This window comes from Mauremys reevesii, linkage group 4 (assembly GCF_016161935.1).
Source record: "Mauremys reevesii isolate NIE-2019 linkage group 4, ASM1616193v1, whole genome shotgun sequence".
Taxonomy (NCBI): domain Eukaryota; kingdom Metazoa; phylum Chordata; order Testudines; family Geoemydidae; genus Mauremys; species Mauremys reevesii.
Genome location: NC_052626.1, coordinates 30,379,320 through 30,403,883, shown reverse-complemented (window position 1 = coordinate 30,403,883; position 24,564 = coordinate 30,379,320). Strand labels below are relative to the sequence as shown.

The following is a 24,564-nucleotide window of genomic DNA, read 5'->3' as shown; positions in this document are numbered from 1 at the left end:
ATTAAGGTTGCACACACACAGCCTTAATTTTGGTATTTACTAAATGTTGAATGCTTGACTTTGCAACCTTAATAATGTTCTTTTAGCATAGTTTTTTGCATATAATATACATATTAAAATCAATAGGGGAGGGCATTTCTTGGCAATTCATGAACAATAATATTAGGCATATTCAATTTCTCCAGCCAGTCATTAACAATCAAGAAATGTTTTTCCTATCAGTTATTAAATATGTTCATGATTAACAGAAATGATAGATGGGTTTGAGCTCCAGAGTTCAGATCCCAATTTGGTTTTGAATTTCTTCAAGTTATTGGGACATTTGAATCCATGGTTTTGATTCAGGCCTATCTCCAATATAAACTCATTGAAAATCACTGGCTATCCAATCTGCAATAACAAGTTGTAGAAACATGTACAGTACAAATTATTTAAAAGTTAATAGGATTTGTTTTGATAACTTGTAATTAGGAGTTTTTAATTATATAAATATTTCAGTTACAGTCAGTCTAATTTTATTCTCATTTTGTAAGCAGGGGCGGCTCTAGACATTTCACCACCCCAAGCAGGGCGGCATGCCGCTGGGGGCGCTCTGCCGGTCGCTGGGAGGGCGGCAGGCAATTCCGGTGATCTGGGGGTCCGCTGGTCCCGCGGCTTTGGTGGACCACCGGAGCTGCGGAAGCAGCGGACCCTCCGCAGGCACGCCTGCGGGAGGTCCACCGGAGCCGCCTGCCACCCTCCTGGTGACCAGCAGAGCGCCTCCTGCGGCATGCCGCCCCAAGCACGCGCTTGGCGTGCTGGGGCCTGGAGCCACCCCTGTTTGTAAGTATATAGAAGCACATGGAGCCAAATTCTGTTCGCAGCTACACCCACACAGGTCTCTGTTGATTTGCTCAGGTGTAAATAAAGGCAAAATTTGGCCAGTGACATGTACTTTGAGCTTTAAACAAGGTAAATTAGTAATCAAATTGGGCCAAATCCTTAAATCTTAATCCATAAATCCTTACTCAGACAAAATTACCATTTAATGAGTGAGTTTGACCCTCAGACCCTCCAACGCCAACTGATAAAGGGTTTGCTGTTCTGTAACAGTAACGCCTATCAAACCTGATGCCCTCACACCACCTAACACACTGCTTTCATGGTATTAATCCATAAATAGTGTCATTTAAGGTATTAAATGAAAGCCAGTGACACACTCTTCATTAATACCAGACGAAGAATGCCTATTCACTTATCCCTGTCTCCAATGTAAATTAAGTATGGTGAGGCAAACACAGTGGAAGCTACATATACATTCCAAGTCATCAGAGACCTGTGAAGTCAACAGGAATGGAGCACACAGGAAAATGAACAATGCGGGAGAAGTGTTTTATCTAGGGATGCACTTCAAAAGAATACACTTCAAAGGTTTACTGGACTATATCTGGGGGAAAGGGACAGCTTTTTATCCATCACTGAGGGAGCAAAAAGGACAGCACATTTTGCATTCATAAAAAGTGGATCCCAGCCATGCTGGGTGGTAGTGCTGGGAAGTTGTTTTAGGTGAGAACCTACTTCAGACAAGGATTTGATCCTGTTAACATTAAGTTTAGACTCTAAGGGTACGTCTACACTATGGGACTATTCCGAATGTGCATAAACCGATTTTGTAAAACAGATTGTATAAAATCGAGTGTGCGCGGCCACACTAAACACATTAAATCGGTGGTGTGCGTCCACGGTCCGAGGCTAGCATCGACTTCTGGAGCGTTGCACTGTGGGTAGCTATTCCGTAGCTATCCCATAGTTCCCGCAGCCTCCCCCGCCCCTTGGAATTTCCGAGTTGAGATCCCAGTGCCTGATGGGGCAAAAATCATTGTCGCGGGTGGTTCTGGGTAAATGTCATCAGTCACTCCTTCCTCTGGGAAAGCAACGGCAGACAAGCATTTCGTGGCTTTTTTCCCTGGATTGCCCTGGCAGATGCCATAGCATGGCAATCATGGAGTCTGTTTTGGCTTTTGTGACTGTCACCGTATGTGTACTAGATGCCGCTGACAGAGGCGATTCAGCAGCGCTACACAGCAGCATGCTTTTGCTTTTGCATGACAGCAGAGATGGTTACCAGCCATACTGTACCATCTACCAATCCATAAATTGGTAAAAAGATGATCATGGTTACCAGTCCTTTTGCACTGCACCATCTGTTGCTGTCATAAGTGCCCCTGGCTGCTCTTAGCCAGGGGCGCAAAAGCCAAAATTGGGAATGACTCCCTGAGTCAATCCCTCCTTTTTGGTATCTAAAAATAGAATCAGTCCTGTCTAGAATTTGGGCAAGTGTACTAGAGAACCACTGTATCATAGAACCAGAGAGCACAGCTGCTCTGTGTCAGATCCAGCAGAAATTATGAGCTGTATGCTATTCACAGGGGGTGCTTCTGCAACAACCCCACCTGTTGATTCCATTCTTCCCCCAGCCTTCCTGGGCTACCATAGCATTGTCCCCCCACTTGTGTGATGAAGTAATAAAGAATGCAAGAATAAGACACAGTGACTTGTTAGTGAGAAATGAGTGGAAGGCAGCCTCCAGCTGCTATGATAATCCAGACAGGACATTAAGCAGTGTGGAGGAGAGGAGCCCAGCATCGCGCTGCTAGTCCAGGGGCAATTGAATCTTTTCTTTACACATGAAGGGTGGGGGCTGATGGAGCTCAGCCCCCTGTTGCTATGATGAGGACAGTTACCAGCCATACTGCACCATCTACCAGGAAAAATTAGGGCCAGGCGCCCTTGATAGACCTAATGGATGCTAGTCGGCATGGTTACCAGTCCTTTTGCACTGCCCCATGTGCCAATAGGCTGATGATGACGATGGGTATCAGTCTTACTGCACCATCAGCCACCCATGGCGGGGGGGGGGGGAGCAAGGATGTTGGTGTTGAGTGCTGCAGCATCGCGTCTATCTGCAGCATTCAGTAAATATAGGGTGACATGTAAAAGAGTCAAGACAGGATTGTTTTCCCTTTCACTTCTGGGGGTGGGTTGGGGGGTGCGTAAATTGCCGAGCTATGCCCTGACCCACCACGGACACTGTTTTTGACCCTAGAAGCATTTGGAGCTCAACCAAGAATGCAAATGCTTTTCGGATACTGCAGGAACTGTGGGATAGCTTGAGTCCTCCAGTCCATGAGCGTCCATTTGATTCTTTGGCTTTCCGTTACGTTTGTCACGCAGCAGTGCGCTGAGCCCCTGCTATGGCGTCTGTCTGGAGATTTTTTAAAAATGATTTTGAATTTCGTCTTCTGTAATGGAGCGCTGATAGAACAGATTTGCCTGCCCTTACTGCGATCACATCCGCATGGTTCATGCTGGTGCTCTTTTTTTATTTTGATTTCGGACTGCATCGCCACCCGTGCTGATCGGAGCTCCACGCTGGGCAAACAGGAAATATTCAAAAGTTCGCGGGGCTTTTCCTGTCTACCTGGCCACTGCATCCGAGTTCAGATTGCTGTCCAGAGCGGTCAGTGGTGCACTGTGGGATACCGCCCGGAGGCCAATACTGTCGATTTGCGGCCACACTAATCCTAAACCGATATGGTAATACCGATACTAGCGCTACTCCTCTCGTTAGGGAGGAATACAGAAACTGGTTTAAAGAGCCCTTTATATCGATATAAAGGGCCTCTCAGTGTGGACGGGTGTGGCGTTAAATCGGTTTTACGCTCCTAAAACAGGTTTAAACGCCTAGTGTAGACCAGGCTTAAGAAGCATCTTATACTTCTGTCTCATTTGAGTCTTTGAATCTCTTTTCTTTGTGAATAAACTTATTCTCGTTTTTATTATAAATACATCCCTGTGTTATTAAGCAAAGTGTCAGCTGAATCAAACAAGCTGATGTGTACTGTATATAGTTCCCTTTGGTGACAGCGAACCTGGTAATTTCTGAAAGCATCCAGTGATGGGGCTGAACACTGCAGGGGTTGCTTTTAGAGGGGCTGAGGAGTTGGAGTCTACCTTTTGTACCTGCAAGGCAAAGTAAGGGCTGGTAATGCTCGAAGGAGATTGTTTGAGTAGCTAACAGACTGGTGGTGTCAGGGAGCAGACAACCAATTCAGCACAAGCACGTCTTTCTCACTGATGCAGGGATGAGGGTAACAAGGTGACTCTCAGTTCTGGACACCCTAAGAAAGCATTATAGTGTGGAGTTAAAAACAGAAGATTTCAGAGATTTGGTCCACTGTAAGCAGTTAGGGACATAATGAAATAAGTTGCTTATAGAGAGTAAATGTATGTGACTAAAAAGATTGAGCCTGCAAGTAGGAATTAATATCTTTCACTTCAGTGGAACTATTCACACGCTTAAAGTTAAGCATGTGCTTAAGTGCTTTTTTGGATGAAGACCAGAAGGCTCAGCATCTTGCAGCATCAAGTTCTAAGTGATCAACCAACCTTCCACTTACCACTAGTGCTGATCAAATGAATTGGCCTTGCCACGTTACTTGTGGCACAGCCAATCATTTGCAAAGATGGACCCAATCCTTTTGCTATGGTGGCAAAGCAACTCTGGTCAACCCATCCATATGTGGGTTTCAGAACATGTAAGTTAGCAAGTCCATTGAAAACCCTGCTTTCAGACTAACAGAGGAACTTCTTGTATGGATAGTTTAAATTAGATGACCCAAAAGATCTCTTCTGGCATTAAAGTTTATTAATCTAATAAATAGTTAACAGGAGCATGACTAAATGTGCTACATTTCTCACAAAACATTCTTACAATAAGATTACTCTACAAATTAATTGTTATGCTATGGGACAGTTGTGTTTCCTGATTCTGAATTTTAACAATCCTGAATCTTCCTTTATTCCTAATTTCCTAATCTCATGTTAAAAGGCTGAGAAAAAGGTAATCCCACTAGTCGCACAAGTTAAAATCTCCCTTACTATATTTCCATGAGGATTTCTCAAAAAATAACTGCACAATTGTGCAAATTTTTATTTGTCTTAAGCTTTACAAATATGGCTTTAAAAGTTACTTAATTTATAAGCAAACTCACATACATTTAAAATCCTTCCGGTTGGATAGCGTAGATCTTGACTAATGAAAAGGCCCAATGTAGTGAGGATTATTAAATGATTATTCGTTAAGATTATATTCACAAGTGAAAGGCCAGCACAGTCTTATGGAAGAGAAAAAACAGCATTATGAATAATCACTGCTTTGTTTTGTGCATTCAAACATCTGTCATGACTATAGTCTACACGCAAGCCAAAGAATCACTTAGCCATTTAGAACATTTGTGGGTATCATTACAAGTGCTCAGTTCCCCTCTGGATTCAGCATATAAAATCATGAGAGACATTTTTACAAATCATGTAGGTTTTAGAATTTGACACTAATGCCATTTAGCTGGCCAGCCTGAACCTGAAAATAAGGCCAGAAGGATAGGTAGTGTGGAATTAGGGTTTTTTTTTGCTGCTTCAGAATAGCTTCAAAACCCATATATCTTTCTTCCTATAGGAACCGATTATTCCTTTTGTCTTGCAGGTTATAGCACCGACTCTTTAAGAGCTTCCTAGGTCAGCTCAGCACTCACCCAGTACTTAAGTACTTCTCATCTTACAAAGGACTGGGAGATGGCCCTTTCCAGAGCACACTTTCCACTCCAGTTAGCCAGTAGGGACCACCGTGGCAACTCTGTAATGTCCTTTTCTTCTCTCTGACAGGGTTCAAAGCACTACCTGTGATATTTACCTTTTCTCTTGTCTGGATTGAGAATGTGGTCAAGCAAGGGACCAAGACTATTTCAAATTAGTTTCTACTACTTGCTACTGATCTAAGCAGGCCTTCCTTCTCTATGCATGCCTGCTATGGATTTATAAATTTTGGTTTATTATTATTTCTTAAGTTTTTTTATTTTATTATTGACAATTACATACACATTATGCTATATTTTGATGTAATTCAAGATGATCTCTACTGACCTCAAGGGCAGCAAAAAATGTGGGCAGAAATGGGTCAGGGCATCCCATCACGGTTCTGTCAACACAAGTCTAAGTGCAGACTTGAGTCTCTCACATGACAGTGTAATGAATGTACCACCCAAGCAATCATGAACACTGCACTTGTTAAATTATTAAGAACAAGAAGGAATTACCATCGTCTAGGAGACTACACAGGCTGTTTGTCATATTGAACCACTGTGTTTCTCGAGATATAAATCCAGAATGGGTAACTCCTAAATAAATTCCTACAAATAAAAAAAAAAAGAAGATTGATGTAGCAATTAAAGGATAAAAGGTCAACCTAAAAGCAGATGTCTCACAATTTGTAAAAGCATCTTCTGGTACAATCATATGAGGCCAAATCCTATACTCTTCATTCTGGAAAAACTCCCACTGACTTCATAGGATTAACTGCAGGGTTGCAAATGCTGTCTTCTATTGATCACTTCAATACAAAAGCTTCTATGTAACTTTTCAGTGAATGAGAACTGAGTAAGGACTCCGGAATCTGGCTACGGATATCAGAGGTGTTTGAAACTCCATTGTCTTTGGTTTTGAACCACTTTTTGGAGCTTTTAACTTGAATTTTGGGTCTGAAACTCCAAAATCAAAAGTAAAACTCAGTTGAAACTGCCAAGTTTTACCTGTTTTCATACTGTGATTGGGAAACCACAATAAGGTTCAGATGTTGACTTTCCAAATCAATCAGTACCACATAGTTTTGATATGAAACCATAAATGAGACCCATATTTTATTTTGAAACAGAGACTAGAACTCATTTTAAGGATTTGCAGACTTTTTAGGAACACAAACTGAGCTGTGATTTTTATTTACTAAATGCTCAATGCACCTGACCAGATGAAGGTCCAGACTTACAGGAGTGCAGATTTCGTCTCTGATTTTAATTAAGCACATCTTGCTTTTGAGGGTTATTGTTGAAAGTTCAGGAAGCATTTCAATGGAATGAGAGTAGCCATTCAGCACAGAGATAAAAAGGGAAGAAGGAAGGATGTATCTAACAAGAGTGAAAGATGTATACGTTGAGTTTGTCATGACTTATTGAAGTGCCTGGTCCCTTAAAAGCCAGTTTTACCTTTCACTTTTATGGGATCAGGTCTTTCCTCAGCTGAGTTTGACCGCTGTCAGTGTTTGTAATGAAAACTTGGAACAGCTACAATAGATATTTCAGGTGTCTCAGTCTGTATTTCAAGCACTGATGTTATGATTTCATTGAAATTAGTGACTGAGAAACTGCAAAAAGTTTCAGGTAGTGTTTTTGTTATCCAAAACTCTGAAAACTAATGCGTAAATCTTAACAAAACAGGCTTTACTGGAGTTCTAGTAGATCATCTGGCTCTGAAATGCTGTGACATTAATGAATGTGGTCATGAGATTTCCTTTTCTTGTCCTGGCCAAAAAGCAGGAAGGGCAGAGGAGTATGGAAAGTTTTAAAAAGAAAAAATATTTCAAATTTTTTTTGTAGATTTGGTTTAGTTTTAGATTTGGGAGAAGTTTCAGGCTTTGTTACCTCATGAAAAAAAAGTTATTTACCGTACAATAACTGGCTCTTCAAGATGTCTTGTCTATATATATTCCACTTTTTGAGTGCATGCACCAGCTGCGCTCTAGATGGATTCTTTGACCAGCATTGTCTGTTGGAGTATCCTTATGCCTCTGACTGAAGAGTGGTGTTGCCCCAACTACCCCTCAGATTCTTTGCCCCATGAAATCTTGATGTTAACAGACTCTATAGCACGGAGTATGGGGGGGAGGTTGAGGCAGATTGTGTAATGTATTTAGTCTAATCTTTATATAGGGAAATGTATTGAAGAACCACAGCTACTGTAGGGTAAGCAATTGTTTCTCCTTTGTTGCTCGTGTATATACAGTATATATTTCACTGCTAGTGAAATTATAGAAGGTAAGTACTCAGAGTCTACCCTAAATGATGACCATAGGACAGCTCTGCCAAAGTCAGCATCAGGTCTGGATGCTCCATGACAGAACAGAGTTGGATGAATATGAGAACTAAAGGCCATGCTTATTACTCTATAAAGTCTATGATTGGTATATTTCTCAGAGAGCCAACAGAAGTTGCTTGTGCTCTCATAGAGTGGGCTATGACCCTTAATGGTGGGATTACAGAAGCCAACTCATAGATTGATACAGACCAAAATCCAGTTCGAGAGTCTTGGGGTAGAAAAGACCTGGTCCTTAACCCTATCACTATATGCTATGAATAGTCTGGGGATGATCTGAGTGGCCTAGTTCTATCTGTGTGTAATAAGAGGCCATCTAATGTATGCAACTTTGCCTCACCTTTTTTTTTCAAACGTGGATGGAAAAAAAAACTACCTGAAAGGGGGTTCCAAAGAGGATGGATCTAGTCTGTTCTCAGTGGTAGAAGATGACAGAACAAGGAGTAATGGTCTCAAGTTGCAGTGGGGGAGGTTTAGGTTGGATATTAGGGAAAACTTTTTCACTAGGAGGGTGGTGAAGCACTGGAATGGGTTACCTAGGGAGGTGGTGGAATGTCCTTCCTTATAGGTTTTTAAGGTCAGGCTTGACAAAGCCCTGGCTGGGATGATTTAGTTGGGGATTGGTCCTGCTCTGAGCAGGGGGCTGGACTAGATGACCGCCTGAGGTCCATTCCAACCCTGATATTCTATGATTTTATGAACATGCAGGAAGCAATGTGGCCAAGCAGTCTGAGGCAAGTTCTTACTGATGTCTTGGGGTGAACTCTTAGATGGTAACATAGGTCTAAAATGGCTTGGAATCTCTGATGGTAGATAAGCCACCACTATTGTGGAGTAGAGACTGGCTTTTATGAGATTTATGTTTTTTTCAGTCACTATTGATTTGTCTTTGTTTATTTCCAGTCCAAAGAGAGATGCAGTTTGCTGAATGGAGCCCACAACTTGCTGCTATAATTGAATAAGCCAATCATCCAGGTATGGGAACACTTGAATAGATAGATTTCTGAGGGAAGCTGCCACTACCATGAGGCACTCTGTGAAAACTGCTGACATGATGAATGGAATACTCTCTCAGGGGGAATCTCTCCCAGGGGTAAATGTTCCTGAGTACCTTGACCTTAGCAATTTAGCTGATGAAGGCTCTCTACTGTCCTCAGAGCTAGAAGAGGAAAAAGAATACTCCTCTTTAAGATGAGAGGCAATACGAGTAGGCTTGCGTGGAGCCACCACAGAATGTGTTTTAGTTCGCAGAGGATGCACTCGGTATCATAGTTGAGACAGTGGCCAGTACTAGCAGTGGTGACTTTACCGCTGGTAACAGAGGGGAGGTCTGCTACTGAGGAGACTGATAGGTCTTTGGATGCTACGTAAATCTTTGGTACTAATATGACAGTGCCTATGGTAAGCAAGCTGCCATTACCAGTACTGAGGTAGAGGCTACTGGAAGAGTCAGTACTGGGAACATCAGTACCAGATGCCTTGGCACTGAGGTGTCCTTATCAGGTGATCTCTTCAGCACCAAAGATGAAGGTCCTGAGATAAAGTGACTGGTGCCTGAATGAGCACTGGTCGAACCCTTTTTGTCTCATGAGCTATCCTTGGCCTCTGATGCTCAAGAAGATTAATGAGCCTTAGAAGTAGAAGGACCCAGAGAAGGAAATCTGTCTTTTCTCTAAAAGCTCCTTCTTCCCACTGCCATCCAATGTTTTACTAGAGGAAGAGAACAAATCCTTCAGCACAGGAACATCAGAGACACAAGTGGAAGAGGCAGCAGGAGCACATTCAGATGAGAGTGCTCAAATGTTTCTGTTCCTGGAAATCAAGGATCCATGATCAGAGGAAGGATGCATCAATCTCTCCATCAGAAAAAGTTTTAGCTGAGCTTCCCTGGCTCTTTGGCTGTCTTTGAACGTGACTTACAGCTGATCTCTCTGATGACATGCCCTTCCCTTAGACATAATAGCATCTAGGTTGTCCATAGTTTAACGGCACTATGGCTTTATACAAAGGGAAATTCTTAAAGCCTGGGGTTTATGATTATATAAAGTGACTGAACTCAATGTTGAAAGTACCTCCCTCAAGCAAAATAAAACTAGTTTCCTCACAAAAAGATGAAAGGAAATGCTATTAAAAAAGTCAAAAACTATACTAATCACTAAGTGTGTACTATCAGACTACCTACGACTATTCACATATACAGAAAAAGGCCACACAACTCAAAAAAAGCTCGGACACTGCAAGTTCTGACTGACTTGTAGCCACATATGGTGAGAAGGAACAGAGGGGTGGAACAACTCTTTATGTCCTCAGCTGGAGGCACGAAGACACATAGGGTGCAAGTGCGGCCCCAACAGACACTGCTGAGCAAAAAAATTCATCTTGACAACCAACACTGGAATATATGAAGGATACTTGCTGGAGGATTCTCTGCACCTTGAGGTCTTTTAACTATGATTTGAGGACTTCATTAACTCAGACATAGGTTAGGGGTTTGTTACAGGAGTGGGTGGGTGATATTCTGTGGCCTGCGTTGTGCAGGAGGTCAGACTAGATGATCATAATGGTCCCTTCTGACCTTAAAGTCTATGAGTCTATATGCAGACAAGCAAGTGCAAAACCACCTCTCATCTCCTACAACTTGTGAGACTACTTCTTTTCATGCTTCTTCCTATGCCTGAAACAGATTCCCTGGTCTAGTATGCCTTGCAAATTCACCTTCCTCCAAATCCCTATTCAAAATGTATTTATTTCAGCAAGGCTTTCACTCATCCCTACTCTCAGCCCTCTCTTCATAATCCTTTCATCTACTCTATATTATGGTTTGACCACAATGGACTGAATCTTGAAGTCTCTACTCAGTCAAAACTCCCATGTATGCCAAAAGGAGTTTGATTTGAGTAAAAATGGAGTAAAAAGTGAGTAGTAACTTCAGGATTCAGGCCAATATGTATTAAAAAAAACGTGTACCATGGAATTGCTAAGAAGCACCAGGACAGGCAGGCAGGCATCTGGCTGTCACTGGAGCAGTAGCAGTCTGTCAGAGCTACCAGGCAGCTGGGAGTATCCCCAACAAGGTAGTGATGTTGAGCAGACTGGAGTGGCTGCTTTCATTAGCAGCCTCTATACCTGCTTTGCTGTCACCTAGTTAGACTCTGGCTTGTTGATTGGCTGGACCCTTAGGACTCACAGGTAATTATCTCAGATGAGAGGTGAGGTTCATAACATGCAGGCTCAGGGATGACTCATCAGACTCAGAATACTTATCACACGAAGTGAGCGAAGACAATTTTTAAAATTGCTCAATCATTTTGCTTTTCTGTTGCTTCCCTTCCCTCCTGTCCTACCTCTATTTTGTTCATTTGGAGTCTAAAATCTTTGGGTCTGTGAATTTATCATTTTACATGTCTATAAAGCACCTTTGATACCAATGGTGCTATATAAATAAAACCATTTTGCCCATCTCTAAAATGGATTAACATTTGGTTTGGTAGCTCTTCCCATGATGGTGTGACAGACCAGATTACCCATAAACTCTGCTGCTTTTTCCAACAGATATAGCTAAACAATAGTAAGTTACTGAATATCTGTATCTTTACTTTAGTTTTTGTTTTACAAGATTACTGGTATCTCCCCTGCCAGGTAGTTTGTGCTGGTTTTACTTTTCAGCATTTCCTACATCTACCATTAGATGGCAGTGCTCACTTTTATTTGCATCTCAGGCCTAGTCTGTCTGAGATATTAAAGCCAATTTCACCATACTGTACAACAGAGTATAAGCCTGGGTCTATGGGGGGGAAATCAATCTAAGTTATGCAACTTCAGCTATGTAAATAACATAGCTGAAGTCGACGTACTTAGATCTACTTACTGTGGTGTCTTTACCATGGTGAGTCAACTACTGCCACTCCCCCATCGACTCTGCCTGCGCCTCTCACAGCACTGGAGTACAGGAGTCGACGGGAGAGCGCTCGGGGGTCGATTTATCGCGTCTAGACTAGATGCAATAAATCGATCCCCACTGGATCGATCACTTCCCACCGATCTGGCGGGTAGTGTAGACATACCCTCAGAGTAATTTTCTAAATGTGATCAAGTTTATCAGGACCAAAAGACATCTAATTATAGAAGGCCATACTAAAAATCAACCAATGGTCCATCCTCCAGCAGGGGTTCATTGCTGGCTTCTTCAGGGGAAGATTTAAAACCTTCATAATTCAACGAAGTGTGCAACACTACCCTATTGGGAATTATTTTCCTGAACCCAAATGATGATCAGAATATATCTGGACTGGGGGACAACTTTGGTTTTATTTCCAACTCTACCATCAACTTGATGAGTGATGTAACTTGACCACAATCACTTCTCAGTGCTTCAGATCATTTTTACAGCTGGGAATCTGAGGCACTGAGAGCCACAAGTTATTTATGTGTTGCTTAAAAAAGCATTTCATAGAGTGCCCTCTTCTGGGAATGAGCAAAACAGAAGTGCCCAATTAAGACTTTTCTATACCATTCATTAGGTCAGGTGACAATCCTATTTCGTTCTTTCTCCTCCAAACAGTGCTGGCTTTTAAATCTCTCTGCATGTCTCAGATAATTTCAGTTGCTTTTTTCCAGACCTCTTCTCCTTCTGCATTTTTTAAATGAAGGGATGCACCCTAAATTCAACAGTCAAAGTGAGGAGGTATCATTGATTTGCATAATAGAAATATAGTTTTTTGGAAGGTTTCTTTTTTCACCTTTTGGCTGTGATTGCACACTGGGCCAGACAATGTCACTGACCTGTCTAATTTTGGAAGGGAGGGTACAGATGCTTACATAAGGTAATGCGAGAGGTTCTATTTATTTCAAAACTAGGGAGAGTATGTGAATAATACAAACTGTTTGATCCAACTTACGTTGCCTTGCACTGGTCTGCAGATTTATGGTGAATATATTTAAACACACAAATGCACAACTTACCATGTACTGTATCATTGCATATAAGAGCAATTACTGCCACATCATTAGCACAGGGGCATTTTGACACTGTGATATTTATTACATCGGGTATTAAAGCAGCAATTTCAGTAGAGTTTATTGGTTTGCCAAGATGCCACTGAAGAAGAGGCTCTGCGGAAGAAAAAAGTCTAGATGTTTAAAATATACAAAGCATGAATACACTGCATGTTTATTTAACCATCCTTACCATTTGTCCTATATATTTCATGGATAAACAGAATACAAATATACTTGGTTATAAGAGACTAAGTAAGAAATGTACCTAAAGTGCAATGGAGAAAGAACGTGCACGTGGACGAGCGCATATGTAAGGGCTTGCCTACACTACAGACGCTACAGTGGTACAGCTCCAGCACTGCAGCTATGCTGCTGTAGCATAGACACTTGTTACAGTGTTACAGAAGGGATTCCCCCCCTCACTAGAGTAAATCCACTCCTATGAGAGGCGGTAGCCAGGTTGATGGAAGAAGTCATTCATTGACCTAGCGGTGTCTACACTGGGGTTTAAGTTCAGCTTAACTATGTCTCTCATGAGTGTTAAAAATTTTTGGTGTTTTAGGTGTAGACCAGGCCTAAGATGAAGGATGCCATTGAAATACAAAACATGTTAATCACATGGAAAAGGAAGTGCAATGGCAAAAAGTACTTGCATGAAGCTTAGTGGAGAATGCATATCCTGCTGCTTAAAATAAAATTATGCACACAACAATTTAAAAGAACATTATTGAGATTGCAAAGTCAAGCACTCAAGAGTTAAGTAGTACCAGAATTAAGGTTGCCCATGCAACTTTATTTTAGCCTCCTTGGGTCTATGCATTATGACATAGTCTTTAATTGAATGCTCACATACTATTTTTTCCACACCTGGTTCCAGTCTCCTTTCCCAGCCAATACCAGTTCCCCCTTTTTTCTCCTCACAATTTCTTGACCCCACAGCTTTCTTGCCCAGCCAGGCCCAATTGTCCCCTCCTGACTCCTCATACAATCTGTCTCCCCAACCCTACATGGGCTCTCAGTTCTTGTCTCCATCTTGGGGTTCTTCATCCAATCTGTTGCTCCTCATTTCAGTCTCCATCTAGCCAATCCCATTTCTCTCCCCACATCCCAACTCCTTGTCAGAACTCTATCCTCCTTCCTCAATCCATCTTCCTCCCACACTGATTCCTATTCCCAGTCTCCCTTTCCCCCAGCTTCTTGTCCAACCTCAGTATACCCCTACCCCAGCCAAATGGCTCCCAGCCTCCCCTCCTGTTTCCCTCACTGGCTACCAGTCTCTCTCCTCCAACTACCATTCCTTGCCCAACCAGTCCTACCCTCCTCTCACAAAAGCTGGTCTCCCCATCTTCTCTCTCAGTCAGTTCTAGTCTCCCCTTCTGACTCCTCCTCAGTTTCTCGCCCCTCTTCAACTCCAGTCTCTCCAGACTTCCTGTCCAATCGATTCCTTTCCCTCCCCCTGCTCTAGATTTTGTCCCCTTTGCATTCAGATCAGATGGCTTCTTCACCCACACTACCTGGGTGTGGGTGGGAGGTGTTCCTGAGAGCACAGGCGAGACAAGCTCTGTATACTCACTTCCATTGCATAGCTCCACCCAGGACTGGAACAGAGAGTCCTTCTGAGCCTCATTTACTCCACCGGGATGGTGTATGTATAGTGTGTTCACCACTAGGAGCTGTGAGGGGATGGCACATGCTCAGGGAGGATGGAATCTCTAGATCCAAACTGTTAAAAGTCCAGACATCTCTACTGAGTATGTGCAAACTGTGATTTTTCAAAGGTTTATAACTTGGTGTGACAGGATGCTATCAGCAGCACCCTGATTATTGACATTACAGAAGCCTAGCTGAGGGCAATTTCACACTTTCTGGGGATTGTGAGCACCTGGCTGACAATCATTGAGCTAACAAAGTAACTGGGGAGAATGTAAGGGGACGATCAGGAAGCAAGGGGAACTCAACAGCAGTGCAAGAGGAGCTCAGCTCAGAAGGCAGCTCAGAAGGCGAGCCAGGGCTGAGGAGTGAGAGCTGTAGGGAAGCCAGTTCTTGCTATTAGCCTGTGTTGCATATTCTTGTGAAGAAAGAGGGAAATAAATTCACACTTTGGTGAAAGATAAATGGCATGGTGTACATTTGAGATTATGAACCATCTGAACTGGCCAGGCAGTGAGGTTTACCAGGTAGTTATGGAGGCACTCTGTGACACTTGGCCAAATTTGGGTAGATTTTCACAGGGTCAGGAAAAAGCACAAGGGGTTGGCCTGACACAAAGGCTACTCCCTTGCCAAATTTTAAGTTTCTGTTCCAAAACAGGGGGACTTTTAGATCATCTCAAAGTATTTTTAAGGGGGGGGGGAGACATATTTTCCTCTTAGCCTCATTCTTGGAAACTGCTGAACTATATTGGCTGAAAAAAAAAATCAGCCTGAGGGAGACACCAGGCATAGAAAACTTCAGCCCAAACCACTGAAATTTCACAAAGTTCTAAGCAACTGAAAACAGGAGATCTTTCCTGGGAAGTATGAGCAAACTTAATTAGGCAGTGTTGACAGCCACTCCAATAATAACCATGTTACAAGACAATAGACTTGATAAAGAAATTAGGAAGGCTCTTTAGCTTGCTCTACAGAAGGGACATAGTTTTCTAATAAAATTATCTGAAAAAGGTGCACTGATCATCTTGTTATAGCTTGCCACAGACAGAACTTTTTAGATGAACTCTGTCCTGTACTGATGTTGTACAATAATTATATGAATATGATTAAGGCATTTTAGCATGTGTAGAAGAAATTGATTTTTAAAGATTTTTTTTCAATTTGTCCCTAATGTTGTCACTACAGGGCAGAGCTAAGGTTACTTGTGTGCCTTAGCAGTATGTTTCCATATCTTAAAATGTTTAGATTTAAGTGTAAGCTTAACTCAGACTAATATCATCCTTAACTCCATTTTTACAGGGTCCTTTTTTTTTTTTTTAGAATTCTACATGATTCTCTTTCTAAATGTATCTTACCTCTAAAAACATCTAGTAGTGTTCCTTCAGTAGCAAACATGTTTAATCTATGATGCATGGTGAATCTTACAAACCATTCCTCTATTGGAGCAATATCTGGTTGAACATAAAGTGAATACAAATGGACAGCATTTAGAGTCTTTTAAAAACACAACAGAAAAGTGTTTTGCAAAGAAGGTTCTTTCTTCATACTTCAGTCTGCCTTCATACAAGGGTTTTCCCATAACTTGAATCCACCCAAACTGAATAACTTCCCATGATATTCCTGTTTATAAAAAGAACCAAAAGGGATAGCTCAGTGGTTTGAGCATTAGCCTGCCTAACTCAGGGTTCTGAGTTCAATTCTTGAGGGGGCCATTTAGGGAACTAGGATAAAAATCTGTCTCGGATTTGATCCCCTTTGAGCAGGGGCTTGGACTCAATAACTTCCTGAGGTCCCTTCTAACCCCGATATTCTATGATTATCCTTGTTTCTATGAATTCTGAAGCCTTATTCAGCAAAAACACTTATTGAAGTCAATGGGAAGGTCTCTTAAATAAACTGAGTAAAGTGCATCAGGTTCTGGCTCAAAGACTATTCATTATGTGGCTTCTTTTCTCAACATTTCATGTAGCAAGGTGACACAATACAGAGAATATATAAGATGCAGTATATTTGGCTTTTTAAAAAGATAAAGCTACAGTGTGTCACTGACTCCTAGTCAAAGTATTTATCTGCATTGTCTTGGATACGAACACTGCCACACAGAGTGAAAAAGAGCTGAAGGACCACCAACTAGGCAACTGCTAATATAGCTGTGGGTCTATCTAGTCTGACATGGGTTTATTTAACATCTTTAAATAAGTGGGAGTAAACCAAATAATGAAATTAACAGATTATATTACATTAGGAGGAACTGTGAACACCAGTGACAGCAGAGAAATATTTCTAGATATGTTAGAAAAGAGGACAGAACATAACAAAAAGATTCAGATTGGGAAAGTGAAAACCAATACAGAGGAGGAAAAACAATATGAAAAACAGATACACAAGGCAGGGAATGAATATGGAAAGCCGTAACTCTATAAGAAACAGAGGTGATAGTGGAAAACAAACAGGAGTTTCCAGTGCAATATGCCACTGTAATTTTGTCTACGAAGTCATGAAATCTCAACCAAGGAGAAGATAGTCATTGGCAAAGGTTATTCAAAAATAGGTGCCTAAAATTAGGCACCTAAATAACTCTGGTCTGATTTGTTAAGTGATGAGCACCTTCAGCTGTCACTGAAATTCATTCAGAATTGCATAACTCAATATCAAAAAGATATTAACAAATTAAATGAAGGTAAAGAAAACAAAAATTACTAGATTTGTAAGGGAAGATTAACAAGGCTAACTATTTACAGAATGGGGCAGAGATTACTATATGGGGACATGATCTACAAGTATATGAGGGGGGCCAAGAATGAAAAAGACTTACATAGGGTGGTACAAAGCAGTGGCATAGCTAGGACAGAAAAACTGGGTGGGCCCTGGATTTTGGGTGGGCGGGCAATGATGGGAGGATGATGGGAGGGGGACAGGAAGGACCGGGGGGGGGGCACAGGATGGATTCCATGCCCTGGAGAGCGGGGGCAGGAGGGATAGTTAGCATGAAAGGGAGGGACCACAGAAGGAATCCAGTGCCCTGGGTAGGGGGGCAGGAGGGCTCAGGGAGCCTGCCTCCCCCCACTCCCTTTCCCACTCAGTAGGCACCTGGAGTGCACAGGCTGTGGGGTGAGCCCATAGGGTGTGTGGGGGGCCCACTAGGGCTCATGTTCCGCCCACCCCTCCTGACCCTGGCTCAGTGTCATGTCCCCCTCCTGCCGGCGTCGTGCGCTGCTGTCCCAGTCTCTGGCCCCAGTGCTAGCTCCCACCCCCAAGGCAAAGAGCAGGTAAGCCTAGTAGTAATGGGATGAAATTAAGAAGAGTAAAACTTCAGTTGAAGTTGAGGGAGAACATGGTGATAGTGATATGTATGTAACTAAAAAGATAGTTTTTACCTGTATTATATGTAATATTTCTTCTGGGGATATCGATAGTCCAGGTAGACTGACTTTCTTCCTTTCATTAAAAAAATCAGTTAAATATTTTATTTCTCTGTGATTCTAAGTCACACATTTTATTTTTCCCTTTTTCTCATTATTTTCAAAGGGTGTCAAAACTTTGGGTTAAATCATCTGTGATGAAATGGAAGCACTGCCATCACACAAGCTGCTGTCAGATTCTCTCTTTTATGGTACTTATTCATTACAATCCACACTTTATATGTGGATGATGGATAAAACTCATTGAAAAGAATAAGCATGATTCCATTCCTCACCGTAAAGCCATGGCAGAGTGCGCTTGGCCCCACGAGTAATTACCCAGGTTCCAGATGGGCTTGTAAAGCCCATGCTGAAGCATGTGCTGCTATGGCTTCCCTGCTCCAGTACCCAAGTTAGCAAGATTAAAACTAGCTCAGGTACGTCAGCTCGAGCTGCAGTCACCCTCTGGGGTTACAGTATAGTGGTACAACTTGTGTGTGTAGATAAGGCCTCATTTAAAGCTCTGGGGATGGCTTGAATAGGTAGCCAGAGCAGGACTAGCATTCAGATCTGATTCAACACTGCTGAAATTTCAGACACTCTCATCAATTGATGTCCCAAAATGGAAGAAATAAGATTGTGTCATACTTATTCTGCGTTGTAAGCCACCATTCTGAAATGCCTGCAAAGCCTGAACAAAGTGTGGGGAAGAAGGGTGGCATCCGGAACCTGAATTTCTGTTTCTTCTGGGCTTAATGCTTTAATTCCTACCTGCCACTAAAATGGTGCATTCAGAATAGCTTGAAACATTGAAAGGTTGCAGCACTTCCTTTCTCTGTGCAGATAAGGCTCTGGCATTCCATCCAGATCCCAACCCAGTGCATTTCCTTCTCAATTGGTTTGCAGCTTGCTAGTCTTTTGACTTGCTGGCCTGTAGCTAGCTCTCCTAGGTTCTCCTGAATTCTGCTTTGCCTCTTGTTCCTCTGCCCATGCCTCCCTATTTGGTGCCACTTCTCTCTACCTGCCTCTCACACTCCATTCCTTACTTCTCCAAATTCCGCACCTCATAGCTCAGAAATAACCCAAGCCACCACTCCCGACCTGACCGCTCAGCTGCTACTACCGTTTCTCCCCGCTTCATTGCTGAACTATAAAAAAGTCTCAGGAATGAAGGGGTTACACTGGACTCAACCTTATTTAAGTGTAGTTCTTCTGTATTTGTATCTACTTCTGACAGAAATGCAAAGGTAATCCAACAGCCTGGTAGGAAGGAAAAAGGGTTACGTGAGAGGAACTGGCTAAAATTGCTTTTTTACACTGTCCAGTGCTTGCCAAATTACTGTTTATCAAACATGCATTGAAAAAGAACAAAATGTTACCAGCTTCATTCTGAAGTAGAAGATCCCAGAATAGGTACTGTTGAAGATCTGAATGGTGGGAGCAAGCCCTGATGAGGTATATAGCAGAAGAAGCTTTTTTCTGTTCTCCAAAGTATCCTCCTCATTTACATTATATAAATGACAGCTGATTTTCTTTGAGGAGGAAAAAAACCCACAAACTTTTAGCAGGGGAACACCTTTCTTCCCCCAACATGCTTCAGTTACCAAAATGATCAACCACTCAATAGGCCAATTTAGGTGGATTTATTAGTGGGATTTGATTGCACATATCAATTTGCCCTGCAAATAAACATATTATAACAAATCCATGACCAAAGCTAGGGCTTCACAGTTATCACTACAATGCACATTACAGCCATGCTGAACTTCAAGTCAGCCGTGGGCATATGAATAAGATCCTCTAGTTCCAGAAGGACAGTCCCCTACCACTTGAGCTGAAGGAGAATCTTCATTCATAGTTAACAGAACAGGGTCAGTTGAGGAGTTCGGATTCTGTCAGTAGAGGTAATTACAATGTAATTAATTAAACACAAAACCCTATGTTATTACAACTTTAATTTTCAAAATGTGGCCTCTGTCTATCTGTGTGAAAGCAACTTCACATGCACCATCACTTCTATATGTAAGTTTTACACACTGAAGCTATGATTTTTATGCACTAACTGTAAAAGGAAAACAAATTTGTGCAAGCAAGTCTGAACAATCAGGGTCATCCAAATGTGCAGGCAAATGATCAAAGCGATAGTGTGCAAAAACTACAATTGCAAATGACTGCAGGTGCACAATTACACACCTATAAAGTACATGCTTGAGTTTAAGATCAAGATCTGGCTGTAAGATTTTGAAATCTGGAAAGCTTGCCATTGATGCATGAGACAGACCAAAATGCAGTTCTGCAGTTAAGTAGCCTTTGCAGCTGAAATAGTAGAAAATGCATATTTGCCTCAGGGCTGCCCCGGGGGTGGTGGTGGGGGAGTAGGGCAATTTACCCCAGGCCCTGGGCCCCGCAGGGGACCCCACGAGAATATAGTATTCTATAATATTGCAACTTTTTTTTTTTTTTTTTTTTTTTACGGAAGACGCCCCCGAAATTGCTTTGCCCCAGGCCCCCTGAATCCTCTGGGTGGCCCTGATTTGCCTATGAAATACAAGTGCATATGACTCCAAATATACTTTAAAAAGAGCTACTGTGTAAGTGCAGTAAACCAATGTGCCATTTTTAGTGTCACATTGGTGACTGTAATGGGGCAGCTGCCCCTCACTGGCAGAAAAGGGGTTAAAAACAGCCCTAGCGAGGCTGCACCGGAGGCAGCCAATTAGAAAGGGGCTGAGGGGAGTAGCCAATCATGGCTCAGCAGGCCTATATAAGAAGAGCTGCAGACAAGGGAGCTATAGAAAACTTCTGGCTGGCTGCAAGGGCCTGGAGGCTGAGGCAAGGGCAGAAGAGGGTGCTGGAGCTACATGGGAAGTGTCCCTGTGACAATGGACTGCAGTTACCACTGAGGGAAGTGGCTAGATGGAGATTGCAGGTCCCCCAGAAGGGGAGAACCCAGAGTGTGGTGCAGCTGGAGGGCAGTGTTATGAAGAGGACACCACGGTCCTGTGAGTGACATGGGTCCAAGAGCAGAGGTGACAGTGGGTGAGACACCACCAGAAGAGGATGCAGAACTAGTTCCCCAGACAGCCAGTAGGAGGTGCCACAGTGGTGAGTTCCACCCCATCACAGTGACCAAAGCTTGCTTTTGCATGCATATACATATATATATACACACACACACACACACACACACACACACGCAGTGACTGAATAATCTGGATATTCTTCATATATCCATTCTTCATTGGAAGGAATAGTTCTCCTGGGATAATTCCAGTCTATTGTTATATATATCCATTAGTAAAAGTAAGCTGATTAAGAAATATCCAGATTATTTGGTCACTGAGATGTTAGGTAAAAGCAGTAATCCATTGCAAATCTAGGGAAAATTACCTTTTTGAATGATACCAGATCATTGCACTCTTCAATGCTATAGGTCAACTCTCAAATCTAATTTGTTACTTTGAGGTCATCATTCAGTCAATCTAATGTGAATTATTTCACTTTTAATGAAGTCCTTATTATGCATGATAGGTTTACACATATGGTAATACCTTCAACTCCTAAGAAGAATTAATTCACAGTCCTCAAATTATAATAGAACAGTTAAGCACAGTACTGTACTTTTTGTCTATAGGCATTGAACAATTACAAATATAAAGCTTCTCTTGGGAACTTACCAAATTTTGTAAACCCAGGTACAATTTAATGACCTTGGGCTTTGGGCTTGCATCATCTAATGGTTCAGTATAGCAAGAGAAACTTGAATTCTCCTTCACTGAGGGAGACAAAAATATAGTTTTATCATTGAAATATCCTTTGTAGAAATGTCTGTTAAAGCTAAATATTAATTTTGGAAAGGAAAAAAGGTAATGTACTAACTTGTATTAGGTATAAGGAAAATTAGCAAGCACATTTGAAAAAATTACACTTATCTATCAGGATCTGACCATAGAATCATAGAAATGTAGGACTGGAAGGGACCTTCATATGTCATCTAGTCCAGATAGGCTGAGGCAGGACCAAGTAAACATAGATCAGCCCTGACAGTTGTTTGTCCAACCCGTTCTTAAAAACCTCTGATGGAGATTCCACAACTTCCCAAGGTAATGTGTTCGAGAGCTTAACTACCCTGATAGTTAGGAAGTTATTCCTAACTTCTAATCTTTGGTGCAATTTAAACCTATTACTTGTCCTGTCCTCAGTGGTTAAGGAGAACAATTTCTCACCCACCTCTTTATAACAACCTCTCACATTCTTGAAAATTGTTATCACGTCTCCCCTCATTCCTCTCTTCTCCTGGCTAAGCAAACCCAGTTTTTTCAGTCTTTCCTCATAAATCATGTTTTGTTGCTCTCCTCTGGACTTTCTCCAAGATGTTCATATCTTTCCCAAAGTGTGATGCAGGACCCTCCGCAGGCAAGCCGCCGAAGGCAGCCTGCCTGCCGTGCTTGGGACTGCAAAATCCCTAGAGCCGCCCTTGGTCCAAGGGCAGTGATTTCGTATTTAATACCAGCGGCTACTGGACTGAGCCAAAGTCTGACTGCTTTGAAAGGATACGACCAGATGCATCTTTTTGCAAAAGCTTTCCTATCATAATAAACAACCACGAAATACTCATAACCCAATTAAGCAGATTATTTGGAATCTCTCACTAGCCATTGTTCGGGGCATTATCTGTCAGCTTCCACCAGAATACAGTTTTCTCAGGGTGTTGTGGGTAGCTAGGTATTTTGTAATGAAGCTGGGTTGTGATCCATTGATGGCTTTGTAGAACAATGCTAAAACCTAGAAGTTGGCATTGAAAACAAATTGGGAGGGAGAGGGGAATGCAGAAATCTGTCATGTGATCTCAATGGCTTCTTCTGCTGAAAAGACAGGCTGCTTCATTCTGTACAAGCTGGAGGTTCTGTATTACTTCCACCTTCAACTCTAGGAGCAATGTTACATTAATTAGATTGGATGTGACAAATGCATGGATTCATCTTAAAGGAATATGCACAGTCTTCTAACAAGCTGAAGGTGGAAGAAAGCATCTCACCTATGTCAGTATCTGGGCATCCAGTGTGAGTGATGACTACTGGTATTATAGAATCTTTGTAAGGCACTCAAATGCTGTAGTAATCAGCATGGGGAAGAGATCAAATGAGTTTGAACAAACGAATGGTTTGGCCCAATGTGCATAAAAATGTTATGGTACCTTGCCACGTGATACAAGACAGGCCCATGATGACTTACGAAGCACTATGGTACTGATAGTTTCAATATTACCACTTTACATCTCTGAATGTGAGTCCGTAACTATTCACCTCCTACACTGACTACCAGTAAGTTAACATATCTGAAAGCCCCCTGACAGAGCTATATCACAACTTGCCTTCCACATTATAAGTGATTCCTGAAGATAGATTAGGCATCTTTAAAATTGCTCCAACTGCAATATATAAAACCAGTGAGTCCATCTGTTTAAACAAAACAAAACAGCCACCCTCATTTTATAATCTTAACAATATATCATGGGAATCTTTTATCAGTTCTACAGAAACTGAGGCCTTTTCACAAAAAATTATGCTAGAGACTTGCAAGACTCTTGGCTTCTACTCCCTTCTCTACCACTGGCTTTTTGCCTGACTTTGAGCAACTCACTTGACTTCTCTGTGCCATATTTTCCTTATAATTTGGATTACACTACCAATCCTGCAATGCCCCACAATGCAATTCTCTCTTGTAGAGAGAATGCTGCAGAACAGACTGTGCTAACTAGTAGTTAGGGTCTATGTTTAACTTTTGCCACTGACTAGCTGTGCAACCTTGGGCAAATCACTTTGCCTCGCTGTGCCTCAATTTTCCCAGCTGTAGAGTGGGAATTCTCAGGGGCATTGTGAGAACTAATATTTATAAACCACTTTGAGACCCTGGGATAGAAGGTGTTATATAAAATATACAGCATTTAACTATCAGGATTTCCCAACTCTTGATAAGTCCCTTCTGTGTCTTAATCTTTTCTTCTTTATGCTGTCCCCATTTGGCTCACTTTAGTCTTGTTTTTTTGTGTATTCAAGACACTTCATTTCCTCTGAGTGCAGCTCTAAAACAGCGAGCAAAATAGACCCAGTCTTCTCTTCCCCCAACCCCACACTGGTCTCTTTACCATTGCTTCCCCATCTGCATGGCTGTGCTGTCATGCCTATCTTCTGCAACAGCCAATCAAAAGTTCCTTAACCCGGGACTAGCTTCAGGATTCTGAAGGATGGCAGTTGGCCTTTCCAACTGTCCCCTCAGATAGATGAGCAGCAGCCCTTCTGCGCCATGCTTCCATGAACAGCAGGCATAGGGCTCTCAGAAGTCCCTCCAGTGAGAACGGTAGTGCAGATCCCTGACGGGCATGGGGCTATTATGTTCACCCCTTTTCACATAATTGACAACAGGCTTGTCTTAATTAATGTCTTTATTACTGAGTTAACAGGGAGCACAGGCTAATCTACACATTGGTTCTTATCCTGTAACACAGGCTGCTCCTGCACCAGGCCAGGAGCTGTTTCTTTCCTTTTAGA

At 42.1% G+C, this 24,564-nt stretch overlaps 1 protein-coding gene across 11 annotated transcripts in view; it reads right to left on the bottom strand.

Annotated features, from left to right (window-relative positions):
- Positions 1-24,221, bottom strand: part of CATSPERB (cation channel sperm associated auxiliary subunit beta) — a 92,454-nt gene extending 68,233 nt beyond the window's left edge. For 7 of the 11 annotated variants that reach the window (XM_039533596.1, XM_039533602.1, XM_039533605.1 and 4 more), the window contains exons 1-9: positions 24,162-24,174; positions 23,388-23,472; positions 21,691-21,788; positions 19,393-19,545; positions 17,990-18,050; positions 15,968-16,063; positions 12,925-13,074; positions 6,135-6,227; positions 5,038-5,156 (exon numbers count right to left, since the gene is read on the bottom strand). In XM_039533596.1, the coding sequence (XP_039389530.1) occupies positions 5,038-5,156; positions 6,135-6,227; positions 12,925-13,074; positions 15,968-16,063; positions 17,990-18,050; positions 19,393-19,545; positions 21,691-21,788; positions 23,388-23,472; positions 24,162-24,164 (858 nt within the window). In that variant the 5' untranslated portion in view covers positions 24,165-24,174. Of the gene's footprint in view, positions 1-5,037; positions 5,157-6,134; positions 6,228-12,924; positions 13,075-15,967; positions 16,064-17,989; positions 18,051-19,392; positions 19,546-21,690; positions 21,789-23,387; positions 23,473-24,044 lie in introns of all 11 variants that reach the window. The other 4 variants (XM_039533598.1, XM_039533597.1, XM_039533599.1 and 1 more) reach the window with 4 other exon arrangements.
- Between the last annotated feature and the right edge of the window lie 343 nt (positions 24,222-24,564).